Source organism: Lolium perenne, chromosome 7, assembly GCF_019359855.2.
Source record: "Lolium perenne isolate Kyuss_39 chromosome 7, Kyuss_2.0, whole genome shotgun sequence".
Classification (NCBI taxonomy): Eukaryota; Viridiplantae; Streptophyta; class Magnoliopsida; order Poales; family Poaceae; genus Lolium; species Lolium perenne.
Window position 1 is genome coordinate 149,854,257 of NC_067250.2, and position 17,917 is coordinate 149,872,173.

Here is a 17,917-nt window from a genome sequence, read left to right on the forward strand (position 1 = left end):
GTTGAAAAATCCTACGATTACAAAAAAGAAGCGAACCAACTTGTTGAACTGCTTTTCTTGTGTTAACCGTATGGCTCAATAAACCGGTTTGGTGATAATGTCACCTTAACACCAAAAATGTGTCCATCCGTTTGCCCAAAAAGAAATTCACATGGCGTGCGACTTTTGTCATCTGTTCTGGCCAAATAAAAACGATCAAAACTTCATTTTTGAAAATGAAAACTTGTTTGTCGAAAAGAAAAAGCGCAAGGGAGAAAATAAGACAAAGCGCGTGGCCACGTTGTACGGTACGAAGATGCAGGCGGCAGGTGGGTCCCACCCATGACCCATGCCGTCCTCTTTCTTCACACCGGCCCCCCTCTTCTCCCTGTCCAGATCCTCCCCTCACTCGCCACACCGACCATGCGCGCCTCCACCACCGACGCCGACGACCGCCCCCTCGTCGAGCTCGCCGTCGTCGCCCCCACGCCTTCCACCTCCTCCCCCTCTCCCGCCACCGGACCGGCCGCGTCCGCACCGGGATTTTCCCGCGCCGTCCGATGCAACGCCCGCTCCTCCGCCTCCGCCTCCGCCTCGGGAACTGCCGATGGCGACGGCCTCTCCTCCTACCCGGGGAACGCGATATCGACCACCAAGTACACGGCCGCCAGCTTTCTCCCCAAGTCGCTCTTCGAGCAGTTCCGCCGCGTCGCCAACTGCTTCTTCCTCGTCGTCGCCTTCGTCTCCTTCAGCCCGCTCGCGCCATACCGCGCCGTCTCCGTCCTTCTCCCGCTCGTCGTCGTAGTGTCCGCCGCAATGGCCAAGGAGGCGGTCGAGGACTGGCGCCGAAAGCAGCAGGTGCGTGCGGTTGCTTTGCCAGTTGAGGCACTTCTTTTTTCCCCGAAAAGCTCCGGCCTTTGCATCGAGTCAGTTGAGGCACTGGAAGTTGCTTATCCCGTTGCGTTGTTACTTGCGGGAAAATGCAATGGGTGAAGAAATATGAGCGCATTAGATTGTTCACGACTCGCTTGTTCCTTTCTGGTCAGGGGTCACTTGGTTGTTCTGATCCTGAGTTCTGAGCTGGGTTCGTTCATATCGTGAATGTAGTAATGTATGTTTTCTGCTAGATCCCGAGTTCTCCTGCCCGTCAGTATAAAATAGGTACTGCTACTAGGTAGTGATCCTGGGTGTTTTAAATAATATTTCGAGATATGGTGAAGGCATTGGAGTGTCAGTCAGGAATTGTCTGTCTGTGTGCTGCAAAGCAAAGATATGATCTGTTTCGAATAATCCTGACAAGTAGTACAGTAGTTCCTGATACTGGATTTATAAATTGATGGTTAGTATCATAGGCAGAAGGTGGGCTTGTTTATTGCTCCAGGATATGGGTATAGTTCCCGTATGGTGTGGTTCCCCTGTTGTCTATTGCTCCCATGTGTGGTTCCTCCCCTAATGTATTATCCCTTACAGCAAAGAATGTTGCCACTCCATCAGCAGTATATGTCGCTCATATTCGTAATTGTTTGACTAAAGCTTGTTTTGTTTTGGTTAGGACGTAGAAGTGAACAATAGGAAGGTTGAGGTGTTTGATGGGGTCCAATCCTTTCATGAAACAGAATGGAAGAAGCTCCAAGTTGGTGACATAGTTAAAGTGAAAAAAGACGAGTTCTTCCCTGCGGATCTTCTTCTGCTTTCTTCGTGCCATGATAATGGAATGTGTTATGTTGAAACAATGAATCTAGATGGAGAGACTAACTTAAAGCGAAAACAATCATTGGACGTGACTGTGGGCTTGAGTGAGGAGCACTCTTTTCACAGTTTCAAGGCTTTCATACAATGTGAGGATCCAAATGAGAAATTATACTCTTTCCTAGGGACACTGTACTACGGTGAGCAACAATATCCTCTATCTCCACAGCAGATCTTGCTAAGGGGCTCAAAGCTTCGGAATACAAACTTCGTATATGGCACTGTAATATTTACGGGGCATGAAACTAAGGTAATGCAGAATGCAACGGAGCCACCATCGAAGAGGAGTTCTGTTGAGCGGAGAATGGACAAAATAGTTTATCTTCTGTTTGCAATTCTCCTCTTTATTGCGTCTTTTGGGTCAATTTTCTTTGGGATTAAGACGAAGGCTGAATTAAATCCAGGAAGCTATGCATGGTACCTAAGACCAGATCAATCCAGTATATTCTTTGATCCAAACAGAGCATCATTTGCAGCCTTTTGCCATTTTCTGACAAGTCTAATGTTGTATGTGTGCTTGGTGCCTATTTCATTGTACATATCAATAGAAATGGTAAAAGTCTTACAGAGTACTTTCATAAACCAAGACCAACATATGTATTGCGAAGAATCTGATAAACCAGCAAGGGCTCGTACATCAAATTTAAATGAGGAACTTGGTCAAGTCCATACTATACTCTCTGACAAAACAGGAACCTTGACATGCAATTCGATGGAGTTCGTCAAATGTTCCATTGCTGGTGTTGCCTATGGGGACAGCCTTACGGAAGTGGACATTTCTTACGGAGGAATAGAGGAAGCATCTGGCTATAATGTTCGTAAGGATTCAACTAAATCTAAAAGATCAGTCAAGGGATTTAACTTCACTGATGGTCGTTTGATGAATGGAGAATGGACCAAAGAAAGCCGTCGAGATGCTATAGAGATGTTCTTTCGTGTATTAGCTGTTTGTCACACTACAATTCCAGTGACAGAAAAAAATTCTGTCGAGATATCTTATGAAGCTGAGTCTCCTGATGAAGGAGCTCTTGTTACAGCTGCAAGAGAATTTGGCTTTGAATTTTTTAGTAGGACGCAGACAGCCATATCGGTGCACGAGTATGATCCTGTCTTAGGTAGAAAAGTGGATAGGTACTTATCTTTCCCACTGTGTTTTGTGCTTATTTTTCCAAGTGTTGACATTTAACTTGTATATGATACCTAATTTGTATTTCAGAACATATAAGGTACTCAACATCTTAGAGTTTAGCAGTGCCCGGAAGAGAATGTCTGTTATTCTGAGGACAGAAGAGGGTCGGCTATTTCTGTTCTGCAAAGGAGCTGACAGGTGTGGTATTCTGAATTTCTGATGTGTGATGAAAATTTTCTATGAGCTATGAAGTAGTAGTAATTTTGTAGCAATTTATCATTTCTCTGCATTATTGGCTGATTAAATGCCCAACAGCATAAGAATAATTGGTTCAAGCCTCCAACCTGGTCTTATTTCTACATTACATAAATCACATTATCTTGCAGGATAATAGACATGCTAAGATTGTTCTGGCTTCTAAAAGTTTTACTAATACATCTTTAATTTTGTCTCGGTATCCTTCTGCTTCAGTGTAATACTGGAAAGGCTCTCTAAGGATAATGAAAAACCTTGTGTGACCCATACAAAGCGGCACATCGAAGAATATTCAGAAGCAGGACTGCGGACCCTGGCACTTGCATGTCGGGAACTTGCCGAGGAAGAGTATGCTGCTTGGAATAAGGAGTACTCATCAGCCAAGAATTCTATACATACCGATCATGATGCAGCTGTGGAGAAGGCATCGGAAGATATTGAGAAAGATTTGGTTCTCTTAGGTGCTACTGCTGTTGAGGACAGACTGCAAAATGGGGTATATTGATTTTCCTGTGGGCTTCTTATTTTCTGAAGAGTATTTTATTTATTTGAATATATACCATCCTACTTTGTTTTTATTCCTTCAGAGTAGCAGCTCTCTTGTCCTGTACAAAATAACTTTCACATAGTCTCGCTTCTCGTACTTCACTTGTTCAGTTGCTCTGATATCTGTTGATGACCTTTCCTCCTGAATTTTTCCTTGCTTACGCAGACTATCTAACTCTTTCGTTCTACATGCTCAATTCACACTAAATTCTTGCAGGTTCCAGAGTGTATTCACAAACTTGCACAAGCTGGAATTAAGATCTGGATTTTAACTGGAGACAAATTGGAAACAGCTGTCAACATAGGGTTAGCTCCATATATGTTTTCTACATTCCTGAGAACTGAGATCTTATTACCTTAAATTTAGATGCGTTGTTACACTGAAAACTGAGATCTTATTACCTCAATATTTTATGTGTATTGGTCCTTGATATGTAGTTATTCTTGCAACCTACTGAGGAAGGAGATGGAGACATTTTTTGTAACACTGGACAACTCAGGGGCAAATGCTCCTGAGGGATGCAGCCAGGAAGGCAGCAGAATGGTATGTAACTACAGAAAGGAAACATGTTTTTTCTCCTTCTACTTGCCTGTATGTGTAGACAATTGATTGGTTTCCTGTGCATATTTCTCTTTAAATGTACATATGTAAAGTAAAAGCACCATGATTTAGTCAGACTGCCCCACTTACCATTGTACCGTATAAAGTGCTCAACCTACATCTAAGGGGAGAAAACAGAGGCGGAAACACTGTTCATCTTCCTCAATCCCTGATCCCCATTTGTGCTGAATCCTAATTGGGTCTCATCACCTAAGACCATCAACATAAATTCCGTCCATGCCAGTGTGCCGTCATGAGAGCTCATTCTGGACGGTGCATCATGGTGGAGTACATAGTTCTCACTCCAATACGCGCTTCTGCTGGTGCATGGTGAAGCTGTGGAACAAAAGACATGACTGAGGAGGTGTTATGAGTAATAACACCCCTTCTATTCATAAAACAAAATAATTTGTGAAAATAAATGTTGGTTACTTTTTGTGCTAATGGTTGTAGCAGCATGGTTAGTTGTTTCATCTACAACTTGGCAAATCAAAGTTACTTTGAGAGCAGCAGTTCAGTAAGCGTTAGAGTAGCAGTACATAGTGGGGAGAAAAAGCTACGCCTAAACTCATAACTCGAGGCGAAAGCGAGATCGTACAAGATGGGGCTGGTTTGTAGGATGTAGAGTAAGCCTAGTGCATCATCTGTCAGGGTGCCACTTGTATTTTACATCTATTTAGAGGTATAAGGCACTTTGGGCCGATTACTAACTCAGAAATAAATGCAGATTTTTAAAGATATTCTCAAACATACTAGCCTAGTCGAAAGATAGGTTTACATATATGAGGACAGTAAATGTAGATTTCTGTACCATCTTTATATCGAAAATTTCATGCAAAAAAGATCTACAGGATCAGTTCATCTGTGTGTGTTCTGCTGTTTCTTACTGTCTGTATTGACTCATATAGGTTCCGTATGAACAAATCGACAGAAAATTACAAGATGCTCGAAGGAAAATTTCACTGAAAGGAACTTCAACTCCGTTTGCTCTCATCATTGATGGCAATGCTCTAACATATGCTCTTACGGGTAGCCTTAAGGACTCATTTCTGGATCTAGCTGTTGATTGTGCATCTGTTTTATGTTGTCGCATGTCTCCTAAACAGAAAGCACTGGTGAGTAAAAGCCAGTAGTCATTGCTCTTGTTTAATCATTTTTTAACAATATAATGCTGGTACTTTTATTTTTCTATCTATATAGTACTTAGCCATTTGGAAGAATTGCAGATCACCAGGTTGGTTAAAACAAAGACAGAGAAAACTACACTAGCTATAGGCGATGGAGCGAATGACGTCGGTATGCTACAGGAGGCTGATATTGGTGTTGGAATAAGTGGTGCTGAAGGAATGCAGGTCTGACCTTTTTTTAGTCCTGTCAGTAATAGCTTGTTATGATTTTTTTTTTGCCTATGTTTGATTCTTGAAATACAGCACAAAGGAACTGAAACAACAATGTATCTAGTCTTTGTATAAATCCTAACTAAAATTACCTTTCCTTGAAAGAAACTAGACCTTGCTAATAATGACCAGTTGACCATGGTTCTTGATCTTAGGTGCTGTATTTTTTGTTATTTGTATTTTGTCTATAGCACTTCATGTGCCATCTTTTAAGGTTTGTTTGACCTCTGGTGGTATATGAAAGGCTTCTGCATCTATTTCCATGGGAGCTTTCTTAGTGTGGTTCACGAGAGGTCAAATTAAAGAGTAGATTGATGGAAACAATGATCTACACCCATTTTCTATCATCTAAGTTGCATTTTTTTAAGATTCGCTCGTCCTTGAGTTGGTCAGATGCTTATAACTTTGTGTCCGATGAAAAATTATTCTTGACAAACAGTGCTTCCAGCTGAACTCAAAGTTTTGAACAGTTTTGCTGAGAGTATTTAATTTTTTCTTATATCTGCTTCCTTAAAACCAACATGTGATGCTGCTTTGTGTTGTAGGCTGTGATGGCAAGTGACTTTGCAATAGCTCAGTTTCGTTTCCTAGAGCGGTTACTCCTTGTGCATGGTCACTGGTGTTATCGCCGTATTGCAGCTATGGTAAAGTTCTTTCATTTTTGTTTATTGTCTTCTGCTTCTTTGTGAATTACAACAGTTTTATCTGATAGACCCACCTACTCAAGGGTATCTTTTTGGGAGCAAATATCTAGTTCTCCCAGGAGGCTGCATGTTCAGTTTTGATGTTGATTCTTACTTTAAAGTGTTTTTATTAGAGATCTTAAACGTGTTATTCTGCACTGTGAAGTAGCAAAATTTCAAATGTGTCATAATCGAATTCTTGAATATGTTATTCTGCACTTTGAAGTATGAAATGAGCACTTGCAATATCTGATCAGTCTATATTCGCTTTTTGCTATCAACAGATATGCTATTTTTTCTTCAAGAACATCACATTTGGCTTCACACTTTTCTGGTTTGAGGCGCATGCCATGTTCTCAGCTCAGCCTGGTTACAATGATTGGTTCATATCTTTTTACAATGTTGCCTTCACATCTCTCCCTGTCATTGCTCTAGGTGTTTTCAATAAAGATGTCTCTTCCAGTGTTTGTCTCGAGGTACTTAGTTTCTTGTATAAGAATACTTTAATTATTTTATATGCGCATGAGTTACATAAGTAATTTTGATGATGAATTGTCTGGCGTGATGTTTCTTAGTCTACGTAGAATTAGAATTATGTGTAACCTTGACAATGTAGTCTTCTTTTGTTTAGATGTACATGCACTTATGAATTTCCACATGAAAAAGGTTGATCATGACAGGTAGTGAACATGACTCTGCATGATCAAGTGACATTATGTTAATGACAGTTTGTTAGCCAGATGCAGTAGTTAACTGAGGCACTGATAGCTGGATCATCACGTCAATTCAGTTGAATGTCGTGTCTTTTTAAACGAAATGGCTGTTTCACGTGCTATAAAATGAAGCCGTTAATTGTCGTCGAATCATCATTAAGCCCACTCTACACATTTACGATCATGTTGATTGCAGAAGTTCAGTGCATGTACTTTCTCCGTTCCATAATTCTTGTCGTGGTTTTAGTTCAAATTTGAACCAAAACAATGATAAGAAATCTGGAATGGAGGGAGTGCATAGTAGTATTTTTCTCTAATCATCAAGAGAACTCTACATAGAGAAGGAAGAGAAAGAGAATACACGCTTAATTAGGTAGAGTACATTGGAGATTCCACATAGATAATGGTGGTATTGTGTGTAAAAATGATGAAGGTGAATCAAATCTGTGCCCAAATGATCTTAGCTAACAGTTTACACTTACAGTTTATCTTCGAATCTTGGCAGACTAATCTGGTCATGGTGTACATATGAGCTTACTTGGAGTTGTGTTCAGTGCTTTTGATCCTCTCAACCAATTGTTGATCATCTCTCTTTTGCATATTGCAGGTCCCTTCGTTACATCAAGATGGTGTGAATAATATATTCTTCAGCTGGTCTCGTATACTCAGCTGGATGCTAAACGGACTGTGCTGTTCAATCATAATATTCTTTGGTGCTCTCAATGCTGTTCTCATTCAGGCTGTCCGACAGGATGGTCGTGTTGCTGGGTTTGACATCCTTGGAGTTACCATGTACACTTGTGTGGTGTGGACCGTCAATTGCCAATTAGCACTCTACATCAGCTACTTCACCTGGATACAGCATTTCGTCATCTGGGGCAGCATACTGATTTGGTACACATTTCTGATCATCTATGGCTCATTCCCTGCAGTGATATCTACCACAGCCTATCACGTTTTCTGGGAAGCTTGTGCGTCGAGCCCACTGTACTGGCTATCAACCCTAGTCATTGTCGTCACAGCCTTGCTCCCGTTCTTCCTCTACAAGATTACGTGTTCATTATTTTACCCACAGGACCATGAGCGAGTCCAGAGAACTAACTCAAAAGGCTGGTGATGGAAGGCTAGTGAAGTAACTTTATGGAGACAGCGGCTGTCAATATAACATGCATCGTGGTTCACTTTCTAGAGCATGATATTTTACACAGTAAATACTTTATCAAACAAGGATTGCTACTCCATGCATTAGAATTAGATTATGTACATACCTGGGTTCATACCTAAAAAGATATAGCCAAGTTATAGTAACTCTTGACAGGCCTATTGCTAGACGGGAGGAATTTTGAGCAGTAAATTCCGTTACATGTTGCAACAGCAAACTCAGGCGGATCCTCAAGCCAAACAATCGGCTGAGGTCCTTCCGCCTTACTCGCTAGAACATGAGCTACCTTGTTGCTTTCCATATGACTATAACAAAACATTACATGAGCAACGCCTCGAGCTAGAAAGGAGCATTCCTCATAGATAACCAACCGCTGACCTGGTTGAATTGCCACCATCATGATCGATTGGTCGTTATAACATACATAAAATCACTATTAACAACCAGGTTGGTACATCCAACTTGAACCGCTAAAAGAAGGCCATCGCAAAGAGCATGTGCTTCATCTGATATAAAAGTAAATATGCGGTTACAAAAAGAAATGAACAAACCCTCGGCATCCTTGATCAGTGCTCTTGTTGCTTGTGTATATTGCCCAGCCAAGAAAGAAGCATCGACATTCATTTTGGTATACCCCTTTTTCGGATTCTCCCTCCTTGTACGATAGGTTCTGACAACCGTCTATGTCAGTCTAAATCTAGGAACATTCTGCTATCATTTCTAATTGGAGGATCCTTTAATCCAATTAAAGAAGGATTATAAATGGATAGATATCTTCGATTTCCACTGGAGATCGGGAATCGATGGACTTTCATTAGGATCTATTTTATTGACAGGATTTATCACTACTTTAGCTACTTTAGCAGCTTGGCCAGTTACCCGGAATTCGCGATTATTCTATGGGGGATTGCTACGAACATATTCCATACAAGTATATTTTTTGTCGGAAAGTGGGTGGTGTTTAAAATCGTTAAATACGATACGGGTCTTTTTGTTAGTCCAAAGATGTCGAACCCAACAATGGGACCATCGTGTGGGACGGCCTGCATGAGACATCATTAACATTTGGTAACAAAAAAGTGCGGTGTTTGGAGTTTAAAGGGTCTAAGAAATATTTTTTGGTTCAGCACACAGGTCAAGAAGAAAGAATCTAAAATAAACAGTTATAAAATACAACCAAAAATTCTTTACACGTTTGTGTGTAACACGAACAATACCACAATCAGTAAAAGAAACATGGCAATTCACTTTGATTTTTTTTAAAAAAGGAATATGGCAGGGGAAGCCTCTACAGTGATATTTTTCTTAGAAATATATGAACCCAAATTTATGTTCCTATAAACTGGGATGTACATCCACTTTCCTAACCACGTATAGCAGACATTAGTTATTTTTCATTTCGTGTAGTTCCTTTTATGTCCTTTGGCTAGATCTCTACTATATTAAAGCTGTAGCGGTGGTGTCCCATGGTACGTCGCCCACTTCGGCCAGTCGCAAAACCGCTCTTTGAAGAAATCGGGGGAAACCGCTCTTCGGACCCACGATTCCCACGATCCCACGACAAATCACACATCCATCCGTGTTGACGGGGAGGAGCAAACCCATGGCGATCCTGGCGAGGCGCAGGGACAACGCGTGCGATCCGTTCCCACGAGCCACACCTTCAATTTTCCACCGGGGGCAGCCATTGCAGAGTAAAGGAGGGGGAAGAGATGGCGCTGGTGGCTCTGAGGTCGTGGGGGCGTTTCCGTGACCCCGGCCGAGCTCGCCCCTGCCGCGGGTGGCGACCCTGATGTCGGCCGGCCTGCTTGTCCTCGTCGTGTGGTTTTGATCTGGCTGGAGCGCGTTGCCCAACCTGCCTGTACTGGTGAAGGTCAGCGCTGGCGTGGCGCCGATGACGACCACAAGCATGAACAATGCCGAGGCCCTTCACCAAGGTTGTTGTCTGATCTGCCCCCCATCCGAAAGCTTGCATTTTTTTAGCACGAGCACCCCTTTCCGTCTTTTCTTTCGATCTGATTGGATTCTGCTATGATTTGATTGTTGCAGGATATGGCCATGGAGAGGAAGGGCCGATACGAAATCAGTGTTCAGAGTGGTGGATCTGCATTTGTGCGCAGCCATGAGTTAGTTGTCTGAGTTTGGAATTTTGAGAAGTCTCGTCATTCTAATTCACGGATTTCTGAATTACCCACTTGATCTCGCTGTTTTGATTCATTGATTGCTAAACTACCCACGCGAGCTGTCATTGTTATGGTTCATAGATTGCTAAATTTCCCCTTTCCTCGCGTGCGCCTTAATTCCCTGATACTCCTACCTGCATTTTGATGTAAAGCGCCTGTTCCAAATGTATTTAGGACATTATATACCTGTGGTATGGGGAGTGCCTATGTGCTTTTAACCCATCAGTGACCATTACAATTGGTAAAGCCATTCAGCATCATATGAATTGGAATTGTCTGCAGCATTTTTTTTTATTGTCTATAATGGATTGTTGTTTTCTGTAAAAGAATGTACCCATCTTCAGCAAACTTGTTGTTTTCTGCGAGTATATACTTAGATTCTTGTATCAATAACTGAACGGAAAAAATTCAAAAAAAAAATAACTGAACGGAAGCAATCAACTAGAACCAGCGCTACTACTTGCTATGATGCGTGAGTGATACAATGAGTGACTCTTCCTCACAAATTAATTAGAAGTGTTTTGGGTGAAGTTGCAAGCCTGAAACTGTGGCCAAGTTTAGATGATACGGAGCAACTTTATTCTGTGATTGCTTTGCTTGGTCGTTTCATTACAGAGTGTAGATGACAGTATGACACTACCAAGTGTATTTTGTGATTTTGAAGTGAGTTCCATTAACCTCCCTCTAGCTGATTCCTGCATGCTTAGTTACTATATTAAAGCTGTAGCGGTGGTGTCCCATGGTACGTCGCCCACTTCGGCCAGTCGCAAAACCGCTCTTTGAAGAAATCGGGGGAAACCGCTCTTCGGACCCACGATTCCCACGATCCCACGACAAATCACACATCCATCCGTGTTGACGGGGAGGAGCAAACCCATGGCGATCTTGGCGAGGCGCAGGGACAACGCGTGCGATCCGTTCCCACGAGCCACACCTTCAATTTTCCACCGGGGGCAGCCATTGCAGAGTAAAGGAGGGGGAAGAGATGGCGCTGGTGGCTCTGAGGCCGTGGGGGCGTTTCCGTGACCCCGGCCGAGCTCGCCCCTGCCGCGGGTGGCGACCCTGATGTCGGCCGGCCTGCTTGTCCTCGTCGTGTGGTTTTGATCTGGCTGGAGCGCGTTGCCCAACCTGCCTGTACTGGTGAAGGTCAGCGCTGGCGTGGCGCCGATGACGACCACAAGCATGAACAATGCCGAGGCCCTTCACCAAGGTTGTTGTCTGATCTGCCCCCCATCCGAAAGCTTGCATTTTTTTAGCACGAGCACCCCTTTCCGTCTTTTCTTTCGATCTGATTGGATTCTGCTATGATTTGATTGTTGCAGGATATGGCCATGGAGAGGAAGGGCCGATACGAAATCAGTGTTCAGAGTGGTGGATCTGCATTTGTGCGCAGCCATGAGTTAGTTGTCTGAGTTTGGAATTTTGAGAAGTCTCGTCATTCTAATTCACAGATTTCTGAATTACCCACTTGATCTCGCTGTTTTGATTCATTGATTGCTAAACTACCCACGCGAGCTGTCATTGTTATGGTTCATAGATTGCTAAATTTCCCCTTTCCTCGCGTGCGCCTTAATTCCCTGATACTCCTACCTGCATTTTGATGTAAAGCGCCTGTTCCAAATGTATTTAGGACATTATATACCTGTGGTATGGGGAGTGCCTATGTGCTTTTAACCCATCAGTGACCATTACAATTGGTAAAGCCATTCAGCATCATATGAATTGGAATTGTCTGCAGCATTTTTTTTATTGTCTATAATGGATTGTTGTTTTCTGTAAAAGAATGTACCCATCTTCAGCAAAACTGTTGTTTTCTGCGAGTATATACTTAGATTCTTGTATCAATAACTGAACGGAAGCAATCAACTAGAACCAGCGCTACTACTTGCTATGATGCGTGAGTGATACAATGAGTGACTCTTCCTCACAAATTAATTAGAAGTGTTTTGGGTGAAGTTGCAAGCCTGAAACTGTGGCCAAGTTTAGATGATACGGAGCAACTTTATTCTGTGATTGCTTTGCTTGGTCGTTTCATTACAGAGTGTAGATGACAGTATGACACTACCAAGTGTATTTTGTGATTTTGAAGTGAGTTCCATTAACCTCCCTCTAGCTGATTCCTGCATGCTTAGTTATTTCCTCAATATTATGATTATGACGATGGATCCAAAGAGTCATAGAGGATGAAGTACAACAAGTACCTCTGAACTCCTCTTCAAAAGGTGCATTCCTCAGCCCATATGTTCCATCTCGAGACCATTTTTCGAGGAATGCCTCTGTAGAACAGTTATATTTGCAAGTTTAGCAGAGATATGAGACATAACAAATCGTTTATCTTCTTTGCTCGAATTGTTTTAAATTCTGATCTAGAGGTTATTTACAGTTCAAATTTTGGATGGCAGCCTGCCATTATTGGATATGGATCACTTAGGCAAAGACATTGTCAACCTTGTTGTGACCGCCTTGCCATCCAACACGTGTCGCGGTTGTCACCATCAACCACGGAGGGAGTACTCATGATGCTGAAATGCCCGAGCCTATAAGTTTGGTGTTGTAGGTACTGAACCTGCACATGCAGATTAGCGGAAGTAAGGATGTGCTCTCCCTGTTTTGTATTTTTTAACTTGATTTTCTCCATCAATTGCGATCAGCGCCATTGACTGAATAGCAGCTCACTCTCTGATCACTCGATGCATTGCCCTTTGCAAATTGTTTGGTTCTTCACAACCTCACATTACATATTCAGTTGCATTGGAATGGTCATTTTTTATTCGATTGCAGGATAGGCGAAGAGCTCTTTGTGATAGAGGATAAGGATGCAATGCCAAAATCCATGTATTTTCTTCAAATCTTTGAACTGCATTCTTGAATAGTACTTACTAGCATCAGATATATTTTATCCGATCACTTGCATAGATGGAGTAGCATAAAAATATTTGGCACTTAATTGTTGAACTTGGCCGATCAAACTTTTGGAGCAAAAAGTTGAACTTGGCACTCATGATGTGAAATTTTTCGATTTACTTCCGTGTGCCTCCTCAGTTTTATATTATTGGAAGTGTAATAGAGTAATTCAAAGTTTTCTATCACTAGACATCCTATTATTTCTTGCGACAATGCTAAGTTTCAATGCCATTAATACATGTGTTCTCTAAAATACCTGTAATTTGACCAATCTACTGGGTTGTGTAAATAGTTCAATAGCCTTAAGAGCTTGCAAACTGTAGACAAGAATATCAAGCGATGCCAAGGTGCATATCGCTCGTCATTTCTTCCTAAGAAGGTATGATTTATAAATCAAAGATTATTGACATTTCCGATGAAGTAATATTGATGAAGTACTTATGGAAGTTGCTTTGTTGTGGCCTTAAGTTTTTATTCATTACTCAATGTGCCTCTTGTATGTATGTGCAACTAATTGACTATTTTTAGTCCTTAGGTGAGAGCCTTCTACAAAATTAAGTTTGAAGTGTAAGATGACCTTGGTAGCCAGGATCAAGTTCCAGGAAAATGCCAGCATGTTGGTGCGGGGGATCATGGTCCTGGCGAAGGTGCGTGACAATGTGCTCGTGACTGACCGCTGGGGGCAACATGGTGGATGGTGCGTATCTCGGCATCCGGTCCGCCCCCACCGGCAGCTGCAGTGTTTTCCTTGTTGTGAAGCTCAGGTGAGCTGCTTCTGTTTCGTCTTGTGAGCGATTCTTAAGCTGTGTTCAGCTGTTTGTTTTGTCCAAGGTGCTCTATTTTCTATTCAGAAATAGTACTTATACTTTGAATGACAGTATGTTATAGCTTTATCTCTATTAATCATGCCATTCTTACTGCAAGATGAACAATGGAAAGGAGAGGAAGGACCAACAACATCATAAATTTCAGTATTGGACCACATGCTGGTTGCTTGGGCGTACTACAAAAAAAAGTAAGATTCCTTCTCTATATCTTCAAGATAATAATACTTATGATGTGTTCTGTAATTGTGGTAATCAAGTTGGAACTCAGATCGTTATGATGTGTGCACTTAATCAAAATAATTGATTCGGATATTGGCTTTTTATTTTGTTTGGATTGTTCTATATATTCTGCAAATAATCATAGAACTGAAGATGCTATGATTTGTATGCTATGAGCACACCCTTAAGAACAATCCTGTACTTTCATTGTTCTTACTACTTAGATCTATCCATGCCATTCTTGAGAATGTATGGTAGTGTAAATTGCATTACTTTTGTGAAACTAAGAATTTAATATGCCATGTGTAATTGATAGGAATACAAATAATGTACAATTGGATCTATTTCAAGTGTAGCTAATGTGCCTTTTAGGAGATATAATTTTTTGGTATTGCAATGCAAATCCGCATGTGCACACTATGTCTGAAGCTAATATACCCTAATATCAAGCTCATATACTCTGCTCCATCGCGGCTATCTAAACTATGTCGTCGACAGAATGGCGGCGGTCGTTACTGAAACCCTCGACGTGTAGCATCGACTATTCCTCGACTTTGTTTTGTTTTTTCCTCTGCACTCCTACTCTATAGTCTGGCCATCGATTAGTGGTCGGTTTCTGTCTGTGTATAGCAAGAATCATACTATTTTGCAAATAGAATTTGCTTTAGACTTGATATGGAAATTTAGAGAAACACTGCATGCAACTACCCATGTTGTTGCATGTAAGTATCATTATATCACATGGACAGGAAAATAATGAATGTAGTATATTGTGATATCCTATCAAAGAGAAGTGAGTCCATTAGATGACCCATATGCCACCAACCACTATTTTGGAGAGCCATAGTGCCATATGCAATCATTCATCGCAAAAAAATAGTGATTTACAATCATTTACCTATCTGAAAAATACATTGGTGCCTTTATTTTGCCTTTAGCCTTTATGCATCGTTGTTGTAGTTAGGAAACAATTGGATGCATAGAACGATGCAGATAAGCAATAAATAGCATGAGCTCCAAGATGTTAATTGACTGTCAAAACATGTATGAGAAGGTGAGAATACATCCTCATACCTCACGATGACAATTTTATCCACGGATCCGGGTATCCACGGATATTCGACCCGCCGGGCATGGGTATGGAGGGTTGGTTGTGTCCACGGATTTCATGGGGTGGATATCCGATAATTCATGGAGCGGGCACGGGCAGAGCTTTTGCTCCATGGATATTCGATGGATATCCAACTGACATGTGGGACACATGCGATTTTACCTACGATTGGTTGTCCTTTTTAGACCCAAATTACCAAACCCTTAATTTAAGCCTTAATGATTTTATACTCTAAATAATCACGGAACCGCCTTGTGCTGGTAGGGCTTCCGCCGACCGCATTGACTGTGGATCTTCGTTGATTGCTCCGCCTCCTCGGTAATGTGATATATTGTTGCTTTGATATTCCTATGAATTGTCGACATAATTACGGCTGAAATGCTACTGAAATAATGTCGAAATGCTGCCAAAATATTCATGTTAGCTTATTATTGATGAAATGCAAGTGAAATATTACTGAAATGGTACTCAAATTTTATGGGCATGAATATCCATGGATCCATCGGATTTGGATTTGGGGCGACATCCATGCATGGATACTTTCGTGGGCGGGGCAGAGCGAGGCTGATGGATTTGGGCATGGATCTGATTTTCCTATATCCGTCCAAACCCGCTCAATTGCCATCCTTACTCATACCATGGGTATGTGATTTCAGGATGACAGACCTGGAGCGTGATGAGTACAATAGAACATATACAACACAGCTCCAAGAAGGCTACTACCTACCAATCTAGATGTTGGTACTCATGTTGACGTTCAACCACAGTTATTGAATCAAGAGCATGACTGTTTTTTAGATTTTCACTTAAAATTTGAGTATGGTTTACCTGAATTTTGTCAAGTATAAGGCATATTGGTTGCAACGCACCAGTAAGCCACATGTAATATATATCTTCTGAATTATAAAGTCATTTTCATTATCGTCATTGTTCTACTGGTTCGTTGCAACTCGCCGAAATTGAAATGTGTTGAATGTTATGGTGTTTCCTGTTGAGGATTTCTAATATATATGCAGTATGAATAACGACTTCAGTACAAAAAAAACCGTTACATGGGACCTCGGCTTTTTGGTTAGCTTCTACTCTGATCTGATCTTTTACCTGCTATAGGTTTATGTTTTATAGTGGATTTTTATGGATTTGGTTTACGGTTGTGTTTGCAGAGACTGCTTATAGAGTTCAGTACAGTAAATGACTTAATCATTTTATTTGGCTGCCTGTTTGCCCATGATTATGGAGAGTATATGGCTCGAGTTGTGTCTTCTAGATTATAGTTTAGTGTCGATAATATGTTTCTCATTTAGTAAATATAAATTATATTGTTTTGATCACAGAATATGTATACTGTCGGTTGGTTGAAACAAAGATTTTTGGATTCAGTTTAGTAGCTTCATTTGTTCTTTTGATATATGGATTTTTTGTGTGTCTTGCATTTTATTCTTGATCATGTACTTCCCCTAATCTGCATCTGCAGGTTCGGCACATGTAGCACCAAACATGATAGGCTCGGGCACTTTAGCATCATGAGCAGTCTCTCATTGTTCATGGCGACAACCGTGACATGTGTCCAATGGCAAGGCGGTCACAACAAGGTCGACGATATCTTTGGCTTAGTCATCTATATATCCAATAATGGGAGGCTGCCGTCCAGAATGCGAGTATTGTAAATAAGCTCTATGTCAAAATTTAATACGATTTGAGCAAAGCCAATAAACAATTCTTTATGTCTCCCAATGTTTCCTAAATTTGCAAATAAAACCCTGGTATATAGGCATTCCTTAAATAGGCTTTTGTCCCGTTTTATTATAAATAAAGAACCAACCAACGGCCAAATTGATACAAGGTGGTGAGAAAACTCTCTTACAGAGCAAGACAAAAAAGGACAAAATAGAGGGGAGCAAACGCCCACACACCAAGTTGAGCAAGTAAACTGAAGCCACCAAACCTAGCACTAGGACATCTGGACTACCAAGCTGGAACGAAGCCTCGCTTTGTGAGAAACCATCGGACAACGTTCAACCAAACCAACCAAGCTATTGTGAGATTGTTATCACCAGAATTTGACCGAGTCAGAGGTAGGCCATGATCAAGATGGGCTTGAAGAATATACATGGAAGAATATACGTGAATCGGCCTTATAAGCAAAGTTTGAGCTAGTTTGCCCGTGTATCTGTAATATAGTAGGATTCGCGTTGATTAGATAGAGTTTAGCTCGTGCCCGGTTGGGATTATTCCCACGTTAGAAAGTCTACGGACTATAAATATGTATCTAGGGTTTATGAAATAAACAACAATCACGTTCACCACAAACCAATCTAGGCGCATCGCCAACTCCCTTGTCTCGAGGGTTTCTTCCGGGTAAGCATCATGCTGCCTTGCGATCTAGGCAGTACACGTTTATTCGCTATCCATGCGTTGCTCGTACTGAAGCCTTTTTGATGGCGAGCAACGTAGTTATC

At 41.5% G+C, this 17,917-nt stretch overlaps 1 protein-coding gene and 1 long non-coding RNA gene across 2 annotated transcripts; both read left to right on the plus strand.

Annotated features, from left to right (window-relative positions):
* The first annotated feature begins 343 nt into the window (after positions 1–343).
* On the plus strand, positions 344–8,360 carry LOC127300881 (probable phospholipid-transporting ATPase 8). The gene is made up of 11 exons (XM_051331080.2): positions 344–837; positions 1,532–2,859; positions 2,945–3,055; positions 3,329–3,608; positions 3,876–3,964; positions 4,097–4,202; positions 5,168–5,374; positions 5,486–5,611; positions 6,202–6,300; positions 6,624–6,815; positions 7,660–8,360. The coding sequence occupies exons 1-11, from the start codon at positions 403–405 to the stop codon at positions 8,167–8,169; spliced, it is 3,483 nt and encodes a 1,160-aa protein (XP_051187040.1). The 5' UTR covers positions 344–402; the 3' UTR covers positions 8,170–8,360.
* Positions 8,361–13,990: 5,630 nt separating this feature from the next.
* Positions 13,991–16,393, plus strand: LOC127300882 (uncharacterized). The gene is made up of 3 exons (XR_007851622.2): positions 13,991–14,065; positions 14,226–14,316; positions 16,115–16,393. It is a non-coding gene; the product is annotated as an uncharacterized lncRNA (long non-coding RNA).
* The last annotated feature ends 1,524 nt before the right edge of the window (positions 16,394–17,917 follow it).

Coding starts and splice junctions, on each gene's coding strand:
- LOC127300881 (XM_051331080.2), top strand. CDS start 403: ATGCGCGCCTCCACCACCGACGCCGACGACCGCCCCCTCGTCGAGCTC. Junction 2,860..2,944: donor TTAGGTAGAAAAGTGGATAG/GTACTTATCTTT, acceptor TTTGTATTTCAG/AACATATAAGGTACTCAACA. Junction 6,816..7,659: donor CTTCCAGTGTTTGTCTCGAG/GTACTTAGTTTC, acceptor TGCATATTGCAG/GTCCCTTCGTTACATCAAGA.